The sequence below is a fragment of the Coenobita brevimanus genome, chromosome 58 (assembly GCF_032717465.1).
Source record: "Coenobita brevimanus isolate Jiangsu-jjx chromosome 58, ASM3271746v2, whole genome shotgun sequence".
Lineage (NCBI taxonomy): Eukaryota > Metazoa > Arthropoda > Malacostraca > Decapoda > Coenobitidae > Coenobita > Coenobita brevimanus.
Genome location: NC_137011.1, coordinates 15711473 through 15729293, shown reverse-complemented (window position 1 = coordinate 15729293; position 17821 = coordinate 15711473). Strand labels below are relative to the sequence as shown.

General features: G+C 42.3%; 1 protein-coding gene across 1 annotated transcript in view; it reads left to right on the top strand.

Annotated features, from left to right (window-relative positions):
• The window catches only part of LOC145402660 (discoidin domain-containing receptor 2-like), a 162610-nt gene that overhangs the window by 124236 nt on the left and 20553 nt on the right, over window positions 1-17821 (top strand). The window contains exons 13-15 of the mRNA XM_080274643.1: window positions 15607-15748; window positions 16079-16285; window positions 17488-17624. Coding sequence (XP_080130769.1) covers window positions 15607-15748; window positions 16079-16285; window positions 17488-17624 — 486 coding nt within the window. The remainder of the gene's footprint in view (window positions 1-15606; window positions 15749-16078; window positions 16286-17487; window positions 17625-17821) is intronic.

Sequence of the window (17821 nt, the reverse complement as noted above, 5' to 3'; positions counted from 1 at the left end):
CTGTCAAAAATCTGGGAGCCTGCCCACAATTTCTCGCTCTTAGTTTTCATAATAGGCTCCTAATACCTTAATTTCCCCAATGGATTCTGTCTTCCCTTCGTAAGTGGAGCATTAACATGATTAATTGTACCCTTATTTGGTAAAACTCTCCTGATTTTACCCGGTTCTCTCCGCCGTATGCTTTGTAATTTCACCCTTAAGCTTCGAAGGACGATTGATCTCCCCTCCTGCTCAGAAAAGTCAGTTCTGAGTTCAGTATATCGTCTGAGGTAGCAAGAAAAGCGTGTAATGTATGCAAGAATATTCTGTAACAATACATCATACTGCAAGGGTCATTCTACCTCACTATGACTCTCAGCATTCTTCTTGACTTTATCCTGGGCAGTAAACGTTTTTTCTATCCTTTAAATGTTTCTTCTATACTACAATAACATACGAACGAGCGTGTCTATAAAATGAATCATAGCATATTCCTTAATGTTTGATATTCGGGCAGTAAAGATTTCTATGTCCTTGAAAAGTTTTTGTTCCTTAAGTATTTTCTCTCGCTTAGACGATTTGGTGATGAACAGCATCTCTGGTTTCCACACATTTAACTGCATTAGGACGTTATCGAATAGGTAGAGATGATTCTGTTGTGGAATGACTCGCAACATTCTCTTGAACGTTTGACTGTAGCAGTAAACGTTTCTGTGTCCTTCATTTTGTTTTTCTAATATGGGACGTCATTATATTGAAAGATATCATTCATCCTCGAAGTGAATAGTAGTATTTGACTCGGGCCGTAAACGTTTTTTGTATCCTTGAAAAGCTTCTCTCTCCTTCATAAGCAAATCTACATAACCCCAGACTACAATGAAGCTCATAACTGAACGAAGTGCTCTTGTAATTGGCAGTATTATTCCTTTTTTTACGGACAATAACTGACGTTGTAATGTTATGTTACGAGCGGTCATTAGGAAGGCGGTGGAGAGGCGGGAGAAGAGGGAATGGAGACGGAAAGAATCGGCAAATGAGAGAGTGGGAGAGGAAGACAGGGAGAGGAGGAAGAGGATGAGTACGAATGGAAAAGAGAGGAAAATAAGATAGAAGGCAGGGAAGATGATGGAGAGAGAGAGAGAGAGAGAGAGAGAGAGAGAGAGAGAGAGAGAGAGAGAGAGAGAGAGAGAGAGAGAGAAGAGAAGAGAAAAAGATGCTTCCTCTCCTCTCCTTTCCTCTGTTTCATCCCTCACTTCCCCTCCCCTCCCGTCCCTTCCCAGCCCCTCCCCTCCTTTCCAATCCACTTCTATCGCTTCCCCTCCCCTCCTTTCCAATCCACTTCTATCCCTTCCCCTCCCCTCCTTTCCAATCCACTTCTATCGCTTCCCCTCCCCTACTTTCCAATCCATTTCTATCCTTTCCCCTCCCATCTTTTCCTTCTTCTTTCTTTCCCCTTCCTTCTCTTACCTTCCCTTCCTTTCCCGTTCCCTATCTTTCCTTCGCCTCCCCTCCATTTTGTCTCCCTTCCTCTCCTCTCCTCCATCCCTCTCCCTTCTCCCCTATTTACCTTCCTTCCTTCCAGCTACTTTCCGCCCTGGGCTCCGTTCCTTCCTGACCATTTTCCACGATAAAACCCACTTCACACACACCGAGATCAAAACACAGTACATACGGTGGGGATTTTCGGCCCTGAGACACAAGCCAATACAACTTTTTTCATCCCTGTTCTAACACAAAAATTCAAATTCAGTAAGTGGGGAAATTTGCATCTATTTAAGGAATGGTACGGATCTCATTTTTTTTTTTCCCAATGTGTCACTATGTTAACTGCCACTACTGTACTCTTTTCACTTTTATTTTACTTGTAATTGCTATCTCTCAGTCTTTAATGCTAAGTTGTAACAAACGGATGAGTACTAGATTACGATGCTAGTCACGAAGAAGCGCTATAGAGAGGATACAGAACCAATAAGGGGCGCTGTGTAACCACATAACCAGCTAGCGTAACTGAGGTGTTCACAGATTAGAGCCGAACACTCTCTTGGAAAACTCGAGATTCCAAGAGGTTCCTATGCCTTTATGGATGAGCATTTAGTTGATAACAAAATTAACTGAATGAATGTACCACATGCAGAATTAATTTCAACTCTACCTCACATAGGAGTAAAGTTATTAGTTTCTGCATAGCGTGACGGTCAGGTCGGGCCGGGCAGTTCATTTCCAGGCTACTGAGAGTACTTAAATTTTGTCACAGAAGCCTTATTTTTATTTATTTTGTTTTCTTAGCATATTTGTTACTGCTGACATAGCTGCCGCTGCTCTACATACTTCACTTTAACTTGGTCTTAAATTGCCATCTCTCCATCTTGAATATCCATTCTTAAAAACATACTAACGTTAGATTTCGATGCTAGTCTTGAAGGACCATAGAAAGTATGTAGAGCCATAGTATTGTTATATTATACCACTTACCTACACGAAATAAGCTGCAAAAAAAAAAAAAAAAAAGGAAACTTTGGGCTAAGTTAAGGTGATGGAAATATACCAACTCTGGTAAAACCTTTTTCGAACAAGACACAAATGGTAACACTATTCTTCTACCATACTTGGGGATGGGGTACAGCCATAAAAGTATTTGTTTCGTGTGTGTGTGTGTGTGTGTGTGTGTGTGTGTGTGTGTGTGTGTGTGTGTGTGTGTGTGTGTGTGTGCAGTATGTTAGGTTGTGTGGAGTCTTTACCTGTGATGTAATTAAAAATGTTCTCTTCAGTAAAAATAAAGAAAAATCATTGCTCTGTTATTTTTCTTTTTTTTTTCAGTATTTTGTAATTTTTCGCTGTCATAGAGAAAGGAAACAGAAGGACTATGATAATGCAAAGTATGGCCCAATTCGACGTAAAGTGAACTGCTCTCAGTTGTGAAAAAAGTTTAAAAATGAGAATGTTACTACAAGCAGCAGTATCACAGGGAGGGCCGCAAGCAAATCTTCTCCATGTCGCCCTGTCCTCCGCCATTTCACTGCCCTCCTCCAAGACCTCTCTCTCTCTCTCTCTCTCTCTCATATACCTCTCCTCTCCATCTCTCCATCTCGTCCTCGGCCTCCCCCTCTCTTACGGGATTAAAGCGTCTGGCAATAGATGGATCGATGGATCAGTAATATACATAAATACTCCAGTCAAAATTGTTTGTTTGTATCCCCGAAACACATGCACATACGTACGTGAATACTATGAGATGATTTGGCCATGTGAAGAAGACCGAAAATGAGAGACTGACGAAGAGTGTATGTGAGTGAGGTGGATGTAGGGGTGGGGGAAGGGAGAAGGGGAGACCGAGGATGAGATGGAGGGATGGTGTAGAAAGATATATGAGAGAGAGTTTTGTGAGTTGGAGAGAAAGCAACCTGATGGCGAGGACAGGGTGATATGGAGGTCATTTGTGAGTGGCCACCCGTTTCAGAATTCAGGCGTCCGGCTATAGATGGATAATTAAACGCTTATTGCACATTATAGACAGATATAGCAGGTAGCCAACCCTCAAAATAGGCTTTTAGTAATGGAAGAGATAGTAATGCTGAGTAAATGGACTAAGGGAGTTGTGGGATGTATGGTAATAGTTAAGAGAGAGAGAAAAAAGCTGGCCATCACGGGATTAGAGAAAGAGAGAGAGAGAGAGAGAGAGAGAGAGAGAGAGAGAGAGACAGAGACAGAGACAGACAGACAGACAGACAAAGAGGGAGAGAGAGAGAGAGAGAGAGAGAGAGAGACAGACAGACAGACAGACAAAGAGGGAGAGAGAGAGAGAGAGAGAGAGAGTGTGTGTGTGTGTGTGTGTGTGTGTGTGTGTGTGTGTGTGTGTGTGCGTGCGTGCGTGCGATGAGAGCAACTGATACTACAAACACAGTCCAGTAGTACCGTAATTCATTGTTAATCAGTTCTGTAGCTATAATTCTCGACTGGCTGGCATAGTCATAGTGACATTACCTATAATTTTTAACTCCTTCACTGCGTGGAATCTCCAAAAGGGCGAAGAAGCTCATCTGGCAATATATAAAAAGTACAATGTCGTCGGAGAGTACCAGTAGGGGTAACGGAGGGTACTTTCAACCCCTTCACAACTATGTATTGCATTTAAGTTGATTAAAATGACCTGCCAGCAACAAGGATTAAAAGGATGTCACAGCAGTAAAGGAACTAATGGAGACAAACCGTAACCTATTCACCACAAGCCCCTGGATCATCATCATTCAGTCCTTTTTTGTCCCAGGAGCGTAGGAACTTGGGGCTAGGCTACTCAGTTGCGACACGAGGCGATGGTGACCAGACTCTCTCGCCCGAGTGGCATTATGTAAGACTCCATCCCTTGATATAAAGAATTACAGGCCCAGTCCGTTTTAAGCGACTTTACCCAGTAAAGTCCTTTGGCAGTAGCAAGAGTATTATATAATTACATAATCTTACATCAGGGGTCAGTGACATGTAGGTCGACCATATACAGAATGAAAACCTGTATTAACCAAATTCTAATCCCAAAATTATTCCCAGCGAGAGAGGAAAACGAAATTCATGAATATGAGATTAGCTTTACCCTCATTTTTCAGTAGACCACTTTTTTTAGGAAGAGATTTTTGGTCGTTGTGTACCGCATGTTTTTGGCATTATTTTCAAAGCTGTCCGAATTAAATGTAACACACAACTAGAAAGCTGTCAGAGAACGCATACCTCCGCCAATGCCATTGCCATTGAAAAGGATCCGAATCTGGCCCCCCTCCCCAAATTTAATGAATTCTTTCTTGACCCATGGCCCACCATTCCACAAAATTTCATTGAAATTCATTGAGTACTTTTGGAAATATTGTGTGAGATACTCCTGATCCGGATCAGGATCCGTCCCAAAATTTTATTATTTCTTCCTTAGCCCAAGGCCCACCCTTCCACAAAATTTCATCAAAATCCGTTCATAGATTTTTCAGTAATCCTGGATCCGGATCCGCCCCAAAATGTAATAAGTTCTTTCTTGGTTTGTGGTAGGTGTGGGCGCTCACCATCCACTCACTGGATGTAGTGCTGCTTGCGGGTACTTGCCCTTTCCTCTCTTCCTTCTTTCCTTCCTTCCTCTTCTGTCCTTCTCTCCATCATTCTTTACTCTTCCTTCTGCCTACGAGTGACTTAACAATTCCTCTTCTGTCTTTTCTTCCTTCATTCTTTCCTCTTCCTTCTGTATGCCGGTAATTCTACACTGAGTGACAAGCCAAATGGTTTCCTGTACACCAGGAAACCATTTACTACGCTGGGTGGTAACCATATAACCAAATCATGGAGCCTGGTGGTTTAACCCTATTCGGTGCAACCCTTGGCGATTTCCCACACTTACGACCCTAGTATCGAGAAAAGAATCTTGAGTAATATTATTGGTTTGACGAAGTGAAAGGAACGCATTCGAACACGTCGGCGCCGTTGCAAGGCAAGCGCCGCCAAACATATCGTACCGCACCCGCGCGCACTGAAACACACACACACACACACACATACACACGTTTAACTATTATCAAATTTAAAATTAATGTAAATATCAAATGATAAAATATTTTACCATTCACCAACGCTTATCATGTTCGCCATATATCAAAGCCGTAGGCTATATTTTCAGTCTGAGGGCTGCAGTATCAATAAACCGTTTACTGTTGTCTCTCACACACACACCGTCCATAACATGGAAGTTGATAGCTTACACATCTTCCTCATCATCATCACCACCCTTCCTCCCTCACACTCACCACCTCCCATCTTCCTCACCACCACCTTCCCTCCCTCCATCACCCTCACACACACCACTAGATTCCCTTCTACCATACTCTCCGTCTCACTACCACCGCTTTTTTCTCACCACCATCTCTCTCTCACTCGCCACCGCTAATACTCTCTTTCTTCCTCACCTTCATAACTCCTAAACCCACTTTCAGTGGATTTACTACTAGGTAGACTAGTTGATGGAGAGGTAGCTATTAGTCAAGGAAATCTAATAATGTAAGCATGTAAATAATACCTGGTTATACATGCGAGTATTTTATTCAATAAAGAAGGAACCAAAGGGCAGGACCTGCAAATTGCTCCCTCCAAGAAAAAAACGACAGCAGAGCCAAATTCAAGATCAGTTCATTTCGAGATGCCTGGACACACTGTGTATGAAAGACTGGAGACCGTAGGCAGTAAAAAAAAAAAAAAAAAAAAACAGAGATGGAGACAATTCCAGAGTTGACCTGTTGCATACATGAATGACTGGAGCAACGGTTAACTCTTGCATTAAAGAGTTGGACAGAAAAGGGCTGAGTTTGTTGCTAAGACGGGTGCTGCGTGCCTGCTGTGGTGGTGGAGGGATGCAAGCAGACAGTTCAGAGGAGCAGTGACCATTGAAGTGGCGATAGAAAAGAGACTGATGCAACAGTGCCGCGAAGAGACAGAGGTTGAAGGGAGCCAGTAAGAGGAAAGTTAATGAGACGAAAAGTCTCCGACTCCATCCTGTTGAGAAGAACTGTGTGTGAAGCCTCCCCACACATGACAGCTGTGCTCTACACAGGAGCGAATAAAACCCGTGTATAAAGTCAACAACTGTGCAGGGCCGTGGGTTAGGGCTTCCTGACTAAAACCTCCCTAAGTGAAGAGTCCAGTCCTGCTGTGGACTAAAAATGGAAAGTTCATAATGATGATGATGAGAATACTACCATATATTTCTTTCTAATGACTGAATATAATATTTAGCTACGCGAGTTTCAGCCACACTCAAAAAGTGTGTAACCTGGATACGGGACGAGGACCCAACTCGCCATGTATCCCACCAACCACTTTCCCCAACCTCCTCCCTTTAGAAAGTAGTTATTTATTTTTCAAATGTCATTACAACTATATAATAATGAATTTATAGAAGTAAAAGATTATTCTTATTAATTTTACACGTGTGGGGTGAGGACTGAGTTGGTGCGTGAGGACTGTGTTGGTGTGTGAGGACTGTGGTGGTGTGTGAGGATTGTGTTGATGAGTGAGGACAGTGGTGGTGTGAGGACTGGTGGTGTGTGAGGACTGTGTTGGTGTGTGACGATTGCGTTGGTGTGTGAGGACTGGGTTGGTGAGTGAGGACTGTGCTCGTGTGTGAGGTCTGTGGTGGTTTGTGAGGATTGTGTTGGTGTGTGAAATATAATCTATTCGTGAGAACAAAACAGACTCGACCTTCTCATGGACCCACTTCACGTATAACTAAGGAGTGAGAAACAGGTAGACCTTTATCATACAAATGGATGGCGAGTGAGAAAGGGCCGGGGAGTACAGGAGGTAGATAAGGCAGAAGGCGGTAGATGTACGGGAGATAAATGCTTGAAAAGGCATACATATTGCATAATAATTGCAAAATTCCACATCAACAGCCTTGTGCCTTACCTACCTCCTATTCTGCCTGCCCCTCTGTTCTATAATAAAGGTCTACCTGCTTCTCACTCCTTACAGCTGAAGGAGGTCCTTGAGAAGGCTGAATCTGTTGTCACCAATATATTATATAGGTATTTCTAAATCTGAGTACTGGAAATTAAAATTGAAGGGCACAGAGAAATATTTAGTTATAACCAATTATTCAAAGGGCACGGTAGCTCTATCTGCTCATGCTACGCCCCAAGGAGTATTCAGAGCAATGCAATAACAAATATTCAATTATGAATAGTTATACCCAAAACATCATCAGTATACAGTATAAATCAATGGTTATTCAGTGGGGCAGTCAGTCCCAAAATACCGACAAATTAGTCAGTAGACTGTCCTTCTGATGTCAGTTTATTAGTAATTTCCCACTGGTCAATCACTAGCCTATCACTGAGACCTTTGTCGGTCAGCCAGTCAGTCTCTCCAGAAGTCAGTCCCTTGATCCTCTGTTAGTAGTCACCACGAGAAAATGCAGCTGCCAGCCAAAGCTCCGTACATGCGGGATCACCATTAAATTCTTACGAGTAGACTGTTAACCAGGAAACGTGCCAGTCTTTGGATTACTGAATCGCTTAGAGCAGCCTGTAGCTTCCTGGTTAAACCCTATATCTCTTGTAACCGGAGAACAAGCTGTTCCCTGGGTAATGCACAGGCACAGTGTGGATATGAGGGTTAGGTCCAGAGCCTTGCCTGGCGCTTTCAAGGGAGACAGCAATCAGGCCCCAGCTCCTTCTCTACACTGCGAGACCATGCTTCATTTCAGCTGATCCACCCCCTGTTGCATCGACCCCTGGTAAGTAAAAAAGATCCCGGGTGCCAATTAACTAACAGGGCCCTCAGTGACCCACAGCCCGTCACAGGTCGAAAGAGTAGTAACCGTTAACTTGGGGCTATCCATGCCTATGCTCCTATGTATTTTCCGGCGGTATTTGATCCTACGCACTCGAACATCCTTTTTACTCTACACTTACAACTAATATAAGTAAGCCGGAGGATTCTTATGCTGCAAGATCCTCACCTTCCGTATCTCTATTTACATCTATCATATAAGGAAATTTTTAAACAAAAATATAATCCGTATATAACGTAAACTCAGTCATAATCTATATTCACAGACATGCATATTCATTCTTAATTTCCAAAACAAGACTTTCACTGATTGGGCATGTTACTATAGCATTTCATACATACTTTATTTCAATTCTGATCACAAGTGTGCTTGTGACATACTTGACATTGTTTCGTGGACGATTTTGCTTTGGGGCGATTCTGAGTGTATCCTGGACCATAAAGAGACTCCAGGCATGAATGACTTGTGCTGCTTGCCTGACCTATTCTCATGTGTTACTTCTGGGACGGCCTCCTCTACATCTCCCTGTCCGAGCATCAGATTCATCTTAGCTATTGTATTCCTGGTCAGACCACAAGCCTGAACTTTTCTTCTTTCAATTTGCAGATTACACAATGCCTTCACTAACTGCCAGCCATAGGAGATTGAAGCAATTTTTCTTGGGTCCTGATTATTATATAACGAATAAATTGTCTGTGAATTTACTCTGGCAGTGTTGACAATGTAGCCAAGGGCATTCACTGTCCATCTTCTAGATTTAGTGTGTACTGTATGAAAACTTATTCTCTGATCCATAATGTCAGTGCCTCCTTTAGTGAAATCATACAATATATATATATATATATATATATATATATATATATATATATATATATATATTTATATATATATTTCAAATCATCATCCTTGGAATGCCTAATATAGGGGAAACTGTGCTCAGAAGTAACACATCTTTCTTACCTTTGCTTTTGGTGGGTGTTACATAGGATTCAGTGTCATTTCCTCCCCGTGTTTCTTCCAGTAAACTTGGTATGACCTATCTTCCCTTTCTGTGACTATCTCTGGTGGTATACCTTTCCTAGTAGAATCTATAGTACCTAAGGCTGAGATACCTTGTATTTGAAGCCACTCCAGCAACTCTATAGTGGTGTACAATCTATCCAGGCTAATAATCCTACCTCTAAGGTCGACTGAGTCTTGTAACTGACTTACCAGAGCTTTCACTGTTGGGACTGTACCGCGTATGTAGTGTGGTCCTGGCTCTCCAGGTTTACCTGAATATACAGCTGTCCTAAAGGTAAATGGATATCTAACAGCATTAATAGATTTATATTGGAGGCCGTAGAGTACGGGTTTGCTCTTATTGTAGTCTGAACCCTATTTGTGTTCTGCACCCATACAACGTTTCATCAGTGGTCAAGAAGGCACCTGGCTCTAACACTGAGCAACAACAATTACTGAACTGTTCAAAAAGCTCCCTGATTGCTGCAAACCGATCGTGTACCCATCTCTGGTGTCTGGTATCAATGTTGATCGTGTACCCATCTCTGGTGTCTGGTATCAATGTTGATCGTGTACCCATCTCTGGTGTCTGGTATCAATGTTGATCGTGTACCCATCTCTGGTGTCTGGTATCAATGTTGATCGTGTACCCATCTCTGGTGTCTGGTATCAATGTTGTTAAAAGTTATGTCGGCATGTAAGAAACCAAATCGTTTTACTGACATGACGGCTTCAAATATTGGGTGACCAAACCCTTCCATGAAGAGACGATTATAGCAATATTTATTTTGTCCCAACAAACCTCTTGGATAGAGCAGGCCAAAAAAGCTTTTCAATTCTATGGCATCAGTCATCTTGACGTGTGTTGGTATTTCAGCAGTCAGTATTAGAAATTTCGGTAATTATGCCTTGTGTTAGCATGGGTTACAATACCATCAATCATATTAGATGTTATAAACAACTCCCATGCCATTATTTCTGTATTAGCTGACCTTGCCTCTCCTAACAAAACATCCTTCACTAGGCAATACCTTCTCAACAGGCCTACCTTCTGTATGATTGGTCCATATTATTGACTTACCGATATCTAATTTTCTCTGGGGTTTCTCTAAAATGCAGGTATATTCCCTGAGCTCGTGTGGCAGGACAAATTCGTCATAATTATGTTTGTTCAAGCACTGGTCCAAAGAACTGATTAATCTATTTTTCACCAGTGGCTTTCTGTTTCTGAGTGGTACCCACTCTTCTTCATTTTGTCAACATTCTGATCATCTACATCGTCGCCCTCAGCTACTCTATCCAAGGCAAGGTCATCATCATCATCATCGCCAACTACCTCTTCCAAGTAATCTTCGACTGGGTCGTCAACATAGTCGAAAATAAAAGCAATGACTACGTCCGTCGGCACATCCACCCCGTCCCCTAATTAATGCCTAACTAACCGTCGTCCAGCACGCCTACACGAGAGCCGCGAGGTTTGTGTGTGTGTGTGTGCACATTACAATGCACGTGTGTGTATCTGTGTGCACAATACAATGCACATGTGTGTATCTGTGTGTATGTGTACGAACAACCATTTCATTGGGTATGAGGAGTCACAGAGAAAAAACAATGAATAATACATAGATAATAAAATTAGTGAATGAAATAACTATTTCACTAGGTATGAGGAGTCATAAAGTATGAACAATGAATAATACATAGAAAATAAAGTAGTTTTAATGAAAATAGGAAACGTATCGTACGTCTGGAAGCTGTGTTGATGCCCGTTAGGCTAGCGTAGGCTAAGGTCCCAGATATTTCACTCATCTTCGAGCGTTTTCTTTTTGTTTAGCGCTTTCCACGGGGAAAAATCGTTAATTTTAGAGAAAACGCTCGTTTCAACCCAGTTTTTTCGCTCAGAATCACTATTTTGTTGTGTTTCCAGTAATTTAACAAGAAAATAATCGTGAGACCATGCATTGCTTACAAACTAGAGTTTGTTGGCAAAAATTAGTTAGGGCGTATCAAAAATGATACGGGGTGCACCGAATAGGGTTAATGGGTAATTAAGGTACTCCAGTCGGAACCGGTATAGGTTTATATCCAAGGGGTGGTTGGGGTTTATTGCTCACTTAATGCCACCCAGGGATTAGTGAGGCTGGTCACTCTTATCCTAAGTATCAGGACAGAGTGGCGTATCCAAGATTTTTCCAGAGGGGGGGGGGGACAAACACTTGGAATATTTCCCCAAAAATATCTGTCACCACACTGGAGGGCATGTCCTGAACACACACACTTTCCCACGTCCATGACACTATCGTTTTGTTTTTACTTTGCTCTTCTCTCTCTCTCTCTCTCTCTCTCTCTCTCTCTCTCTCTCTCTCTCTCTCTCTCTCTCTCTCCACATAACACATATGTGTAAATTATAATTCGCTGCCGCACCCACCCCCAGTCTGGTACTCCGTTTTGTAGTACTGCTGTGGTGGTAGCCAATAGAAATTCTGTTTTCCACTACTTATTCTTCTAGTTTGATTCTCATTGGCTCAGACATGAGGGGTGGCGCATATGTCAAGACTGACCTAAGTAAGATTAACCTCTATTAATCCTTGACTCAGGTTACCACTCGACCTGCCCCGCTCAATCAATCAATCAATCAATCAATCTTTTCCTGTGGCACCCTCGGGGATGCATAGGGCCTCGATGAACTCACACCACCACATCCTATCTTGTGCTAACTCCTCAAGATCTCCCCAACACTCATCTCCAGCTTCCCGTCTCATTGTCCTCACCCACGTCTCTTTTGGCCTTCCTCTACCACTCCTACCAAGTGCCACCCACCCTGGTGTACCTCGTACTATTCCTTGTCTCCTATACACATGTCCTAGCCACTTCCATCGTGAGAATCTAACATATTCATCGATCGGCTGCACTCCCGTTATTTCTCTAATTCTACTATTTGGTATCCTTTCCCACCACTTAACTCCTAATATTCTTCTAAGTGCTTTATTTTCAAACACCAAGAATTTATTTTCCATAGTCACTGTGCTGTACCAAGACTCGTGTCCATAAATTAAGATACTCCTAACCATTACCTTATAAAGTTTGATTTTTGTATGCACAGAGAAATTGTTATTATTCCAAATATTTTTAAGCATTCCCATTGCCTGATTAGCCTTCTTTAACCTTTCCTCGAATTCAAAGTTCAAAGAACCATCCTTGGCTAAATAAGTACCTAAATATTTAAACCTATCAACTTGCTTTACAACCATACCTCCAATTACACATTCCTGCGCATTTTCCATATTCATATTGATTATTTCAGTTTTTCCACAATTAATAACCAAACCCACCTTGCGACCTTCACTCACCAAACAGTCCAACACTCTCTGCATCTCTTCTGGCCCATTACAAATCAAAACTATATCATCTGCATAATCTAAATCCAAAAGTTTCCTGTTCTCTCCCCAAAGTATACCTGCACCGGTTTCTGTTCCAACGCGTTTCATAATGTAATCAATGACCAATATAAATAGTAAAGGCGATAGAACACCACCTTGAATTACTCCGGACTTGACTTCAAACGAATCACTCAGACAACCATCAACCATCACTTTACAAAATGTGTCCTCATGCATGTTCATAATGACCCTCACAAACTCCTCTGGTATTCCATAATGTCTCATGATCTTCCCCATAGTCTCTCTCGAAACACTATCAAAAGCCTTTTCAAAATCAACAAAACAAAGACTTAACGGTACTCTCATTTCATTAACTTGCTGCATCAAATGCCTAACTATAAAGATCTGATCATTGCAACCACGTCCCTTTCTAAAACCAGCCTGTTCATCCCTCAGAATACCCTCAACCACCGGCTCCAACCTATTTAACAACACTCTACTGAAAACTTTCAAAGCTATCGGTGACAAAGAGATTCCCCTCCAATTACCACATTCACTAAGGTTTCCCTTCTTCGGAACTTTAACAATTACACCATTCTTCCAAACTGATGGTAGTAACCCCGTCACCCATATCTTATTGAATAGCTTGGTCAAGATCATTATTAATCTATCCCCCTCCACTTTAAACATTTCCGGAAATAAACCATCCTCCCCTGGTGCCTTATTATTCTTTAACTGTTTTACTGCTTTCTCCACTTCTGCAAGCCTCAACTCTCCTGTTTCTATATTTAAATCTTCCTGAGCAGACGGTATATCCTCTTCTGGTGGTATTGGTCTATTAAGAACTCTCTCAAAATGCTCTTTCCATCTGTTTTTAATATCTCCATCTTTGGTCAATAAATTTCCTTCCCTGTCTCTAACTGGTATTTCCTTGCGTTTACCTGCATTACCACTCAGTTCTCTAATCGATTCATATGCTATTCTTTGACTCTGTCCATCATTTTTGTTTATTAAGATTTCAGTCTCTGCAACCTTTTCATCCACACATCTTCTTTTATCTCTCCTAGCTAACCTTCTTACTTCTGAATTCAAACTCCAGTACGCAGCTCTTGCTAATTCAATCTCTCGTTCATCAACGCATTGCATCTCACTCCTCAACTTAGCCTCACCTCTCTTTTTTATCATATCCCACGTTTCCTCTGATATCCATTTCTTTCTCCTGAATCTATGTCTCCTTCCAATCGTACATTCAGCAGTCTCATGCAAAACTTTGTTCACATCCTCCCACATCTCATCTACACTTCTCTCCCCCTCTTCCAACGTTTCCAACACCAAAAACCTATTTCTGCATTCTAATCTGAATTCCTCCTTTTCTTCTCCTTCCCTTCTAAGCTTAACAATATCGTATCTACCAACACCAGATTTTTCCCCGCTCAGCAGGGAATTATTTTCATATCACCTGAACTGTACTGTACTGTATAGAAAGGATTTTTCCATTAAAGAAAATAAAAAAAGAAAAACGGCGTAAAGCTATTCATCCTGAAAATTATCACCTAGAAAAGGGGGGGGGGGGGACAAAAGGTACTCCGTCCCCCAGGCTCCAAAAAAGTGGGGGGGACACATACCCCTGTTCCCCACCCAAACGAGGCCCCTGGCACACATATTTATATGTCTGCCTTCTAAAATGTAGTCTGAGGTGATCAAAATGGCTTCATGCAGTTTTCAAAAATTCTCCTTGTTTCAGTTGTTTGTAACAATAATTGTGCAGTGTTTGTTTGCAACTGGCTACAGGGTGAGTGGATATGGCTGCAGGGTGAGAGGATGTGGCTGAGGGGACAGCAAGGACATTTTTACACCTCATCAGGATTCAAGTGTAAAACATCATTAGAGCTCTAATATTAACCACATAATCTAGGGCGATAGGGGAAATTGTTAAGTTATAACTGGTTATTTTTTCTCAAGGGTTGTATAATGTGTACTGTAGCTTTCTGTTTGAAAGGAAATTATTGCTCCCAAATAAATACTTTTGGAAGCAGATAATACTGTTTAATATACAGGTGGTAAAATTAGGATAACTGTATTGTCATGCATGAACTATGCCAAAAATCCCTATCAGCATTTTCCCAAAATTTTCTCAGGGGGGGCAAACTCTCCCCCCTGCGCCCTCAGTGGCCACGTGTATGCAGGACCAATTTGCCTAGTCTCGGGCTTCTACGCTCCTCATGGGGCAACACAGGATTAGATGAATGGGTGATTGAATGAATGAATTAATTCTTGGTCCAATGTGCACCTTTTCACCAAATTTTATTGAAATTCATTGAGAACTTTTGGAGATATTGTGCGGGATACTCCGGACCTGGATCTGGATCCGGCCCAAAAAGTTAATATTTTTTCCTTGGCTCATGGCCCACCCTATTACAAAATTTCATCAAAATCCGTTCATAACTCTTTGAGTAATCCTGCTAACAGACAGACAGACAAACAAACAAACAAACCAGCGCGGGGTAAAACATAACCTCCTTGGCATAGGTAATGATACATGAACTAATTTTTCTTCTTCAAAGTTAGAAAATAGATCTCTTGCCTGGAATGTGATGACGGAGACGACGGCGATGATGATGACTGACAATTTTGGATTTTCAGATCAACTGCAACACATGCATTCAGCCATTAATAAAACTGCAGTCTAATTATATGTCCATGTGCCATAAGCATGGTGGTGGTGGTCTGCGTGTTGGCCAAGGTAATGATAATGAAAATAATAAGGATGATGATGATAACGAAAAAGAAAAAAACGATGATGTTGATGATAATGAAGATAACAGAAAATAAGAAACGTTGTTGATGATGATGGTGTTAACGAAAAAGAAGAAACGTTTTGGGTGATGATGATAATGATGACGTAATTTTCCTTTCACACTCTGTCATCAGGAACGTGGTTGTTGTGTACGGTGTGGCGAAGGTGACTCAGGTGGGGTCAGCACTCCCTCGCTATGCTCCGGACTACTGGCGAGCCCCTGATGGTCGCGGCCCAGTACCTCTCCGATGGTGTAGCCCCGAGGCGCTCTGTCGGGTAGGTCTTGGGTCCGCTGGGTCGGCTTTGTCTGTACAGGTCATTTGTTCCTATGTCAAGCTGGATCTGTCTGCCGTGGTCAATTGTTCTTTTACAGTTTCGGCTCTACATTTGTGGTCATGTTTGTATAATTTTGTTGTTTCTTTCCAGTACAGTCAAGAGTTTTGCCACTGGAGTAATGGTTGGCGGCTTTGTACAACTGCTCAGATATTTCCTTACAGTGATTCCTTGAAACTGGTGTTGAGACTTATCACTAAAACTGCTTACATCCTTTATGAACACAGTCCCCTATCTGATCCTAATTTGTTTGCTTTGTCACCTTCTCTCCAGGGTCAGCTGAGCAGTGCAAGTGACGTATGGTCATTTGGTGTTGTGGTGTGGGAGGCCTTGACCCTGGCCAGACGCCGCCCGCACCACCACCTGCCTGACCATCTGCTCTTCCACTCCCTTGCATCCACCTTCAGCAGAGCCTCAGTTTTCCACCCCGGTGATATCACCACTGCCACAGGGACGCTGGAGGCTCAGGTCGTGCCGCAGGTCAGTTTTGGTTGCTCTTGGCTTAGTTTCCACTGTTTACTTACTCTGTTGAAGCTGGAGGGGAACACTTTCACGCAGTGGCACTGGTATAACAATTTGGTGGAGCTGCTCGATTATAAAAACGTCCCTCGACTCCTCTCAGTTCCTAAAAGTAGGATGGTGGACAGAGGGAAAGAGAATAATTTCAGTTTACAGTCCACCGGGTTTACGAGTACAACCAGATGAGCCTGGAGCCACAACAACCTCCATCTTTTACTCAGTCATGGCAATCGGCTGTATTAAGTATTCCCCTCCACTTCCAGATCATACATCACCCCACAAAAGTCTCCTCCTCCCACCCCTCCTTCACCAAATGGAAAGGTTGCATCATAGGTCACTTGTGGTAGACCTCTGGCTACTTTATGCTGTCAGCCCTCAGATCTCGACTTCATGCAAACATCACATGACTTCACAACTTTGGAGTGTTCCCTCCATCCTTGAATGGTTTTCCATTAATGCTGGCTTCTTTAGAAACATACCAGTATTCAATTAATCCCTTTTGCCCACGGACCTTTTTTTGTTTTTTTTTTAAATATTATATTCCCCATCCACACGACGATACAATTCAGCTTAGAAAATACATCATCTGACCTGGCTGATCGAATCTGTATGACGACCTGACCTGACAGTCAACATGACTTGACCTAACGACATAATCCATTGGCTGCGTTTCATTTGGGTGCAAAATCCAATCTGCTGTTCTTTCATTTGGGAGCCAGTATACCACTTCATTTGGCGCCAACTTATCATTACTAACCAAACCTGGCCAAACGTAACCGAACGTAACCTAAATTACACTAACCTAACCTAACCTAACCTAATTTAAACTATCATAACCTAACCTAACCTATCCTAGGTTAAGTTAGGCTAGGCTAGGTTAGGGTAGGTTAGTTTAGGTAAGTTAGGCTGGGTTAGATAGTTTAGGTTAGATTTGGTTAGTAACGGTATGTTGGTGCCCAAATGAAGTGGTATACTGGCACCCAAATGAAATAGCAGCAAATTGGATTTTGTGCACAAATGAAATGCAGCCAATTCATATGGTCTGACCTGACGACCTATTCCATAACCTGACCTGACTACTTAATCTGTATATGACTAGATCAGACCTATTCTCTGCGGCCTGACTTAAGCTAACCTAACTCGACTTTACCACTGTGTTGCAGCTGGTGTTGAGGGCGCCGGGATGGTGTCCGCGGGAAGTTGAGGATGTGATGATGTCCTGTTGGCGGCCACATCCCACACATCGCCCCTCCTTCACTGCCATTTTTTCAGCACTCACACCACCACCCACCCACTCCTAGCCCACTGGGAGGGATGCCTGCTCTCTTGCAGCAGTGCTATCAGTTGCATCCTTGCTGACACCTGACCTGGAACTCAACCACCATCAGAAGTAGAAAACTGTCAACACATTAGATACACACAATCAACACGCAGAGGATAATTAAAATTCAGCACATCTGACACCAATACAAAAGATATCTTTTGCAGCCACTGCCT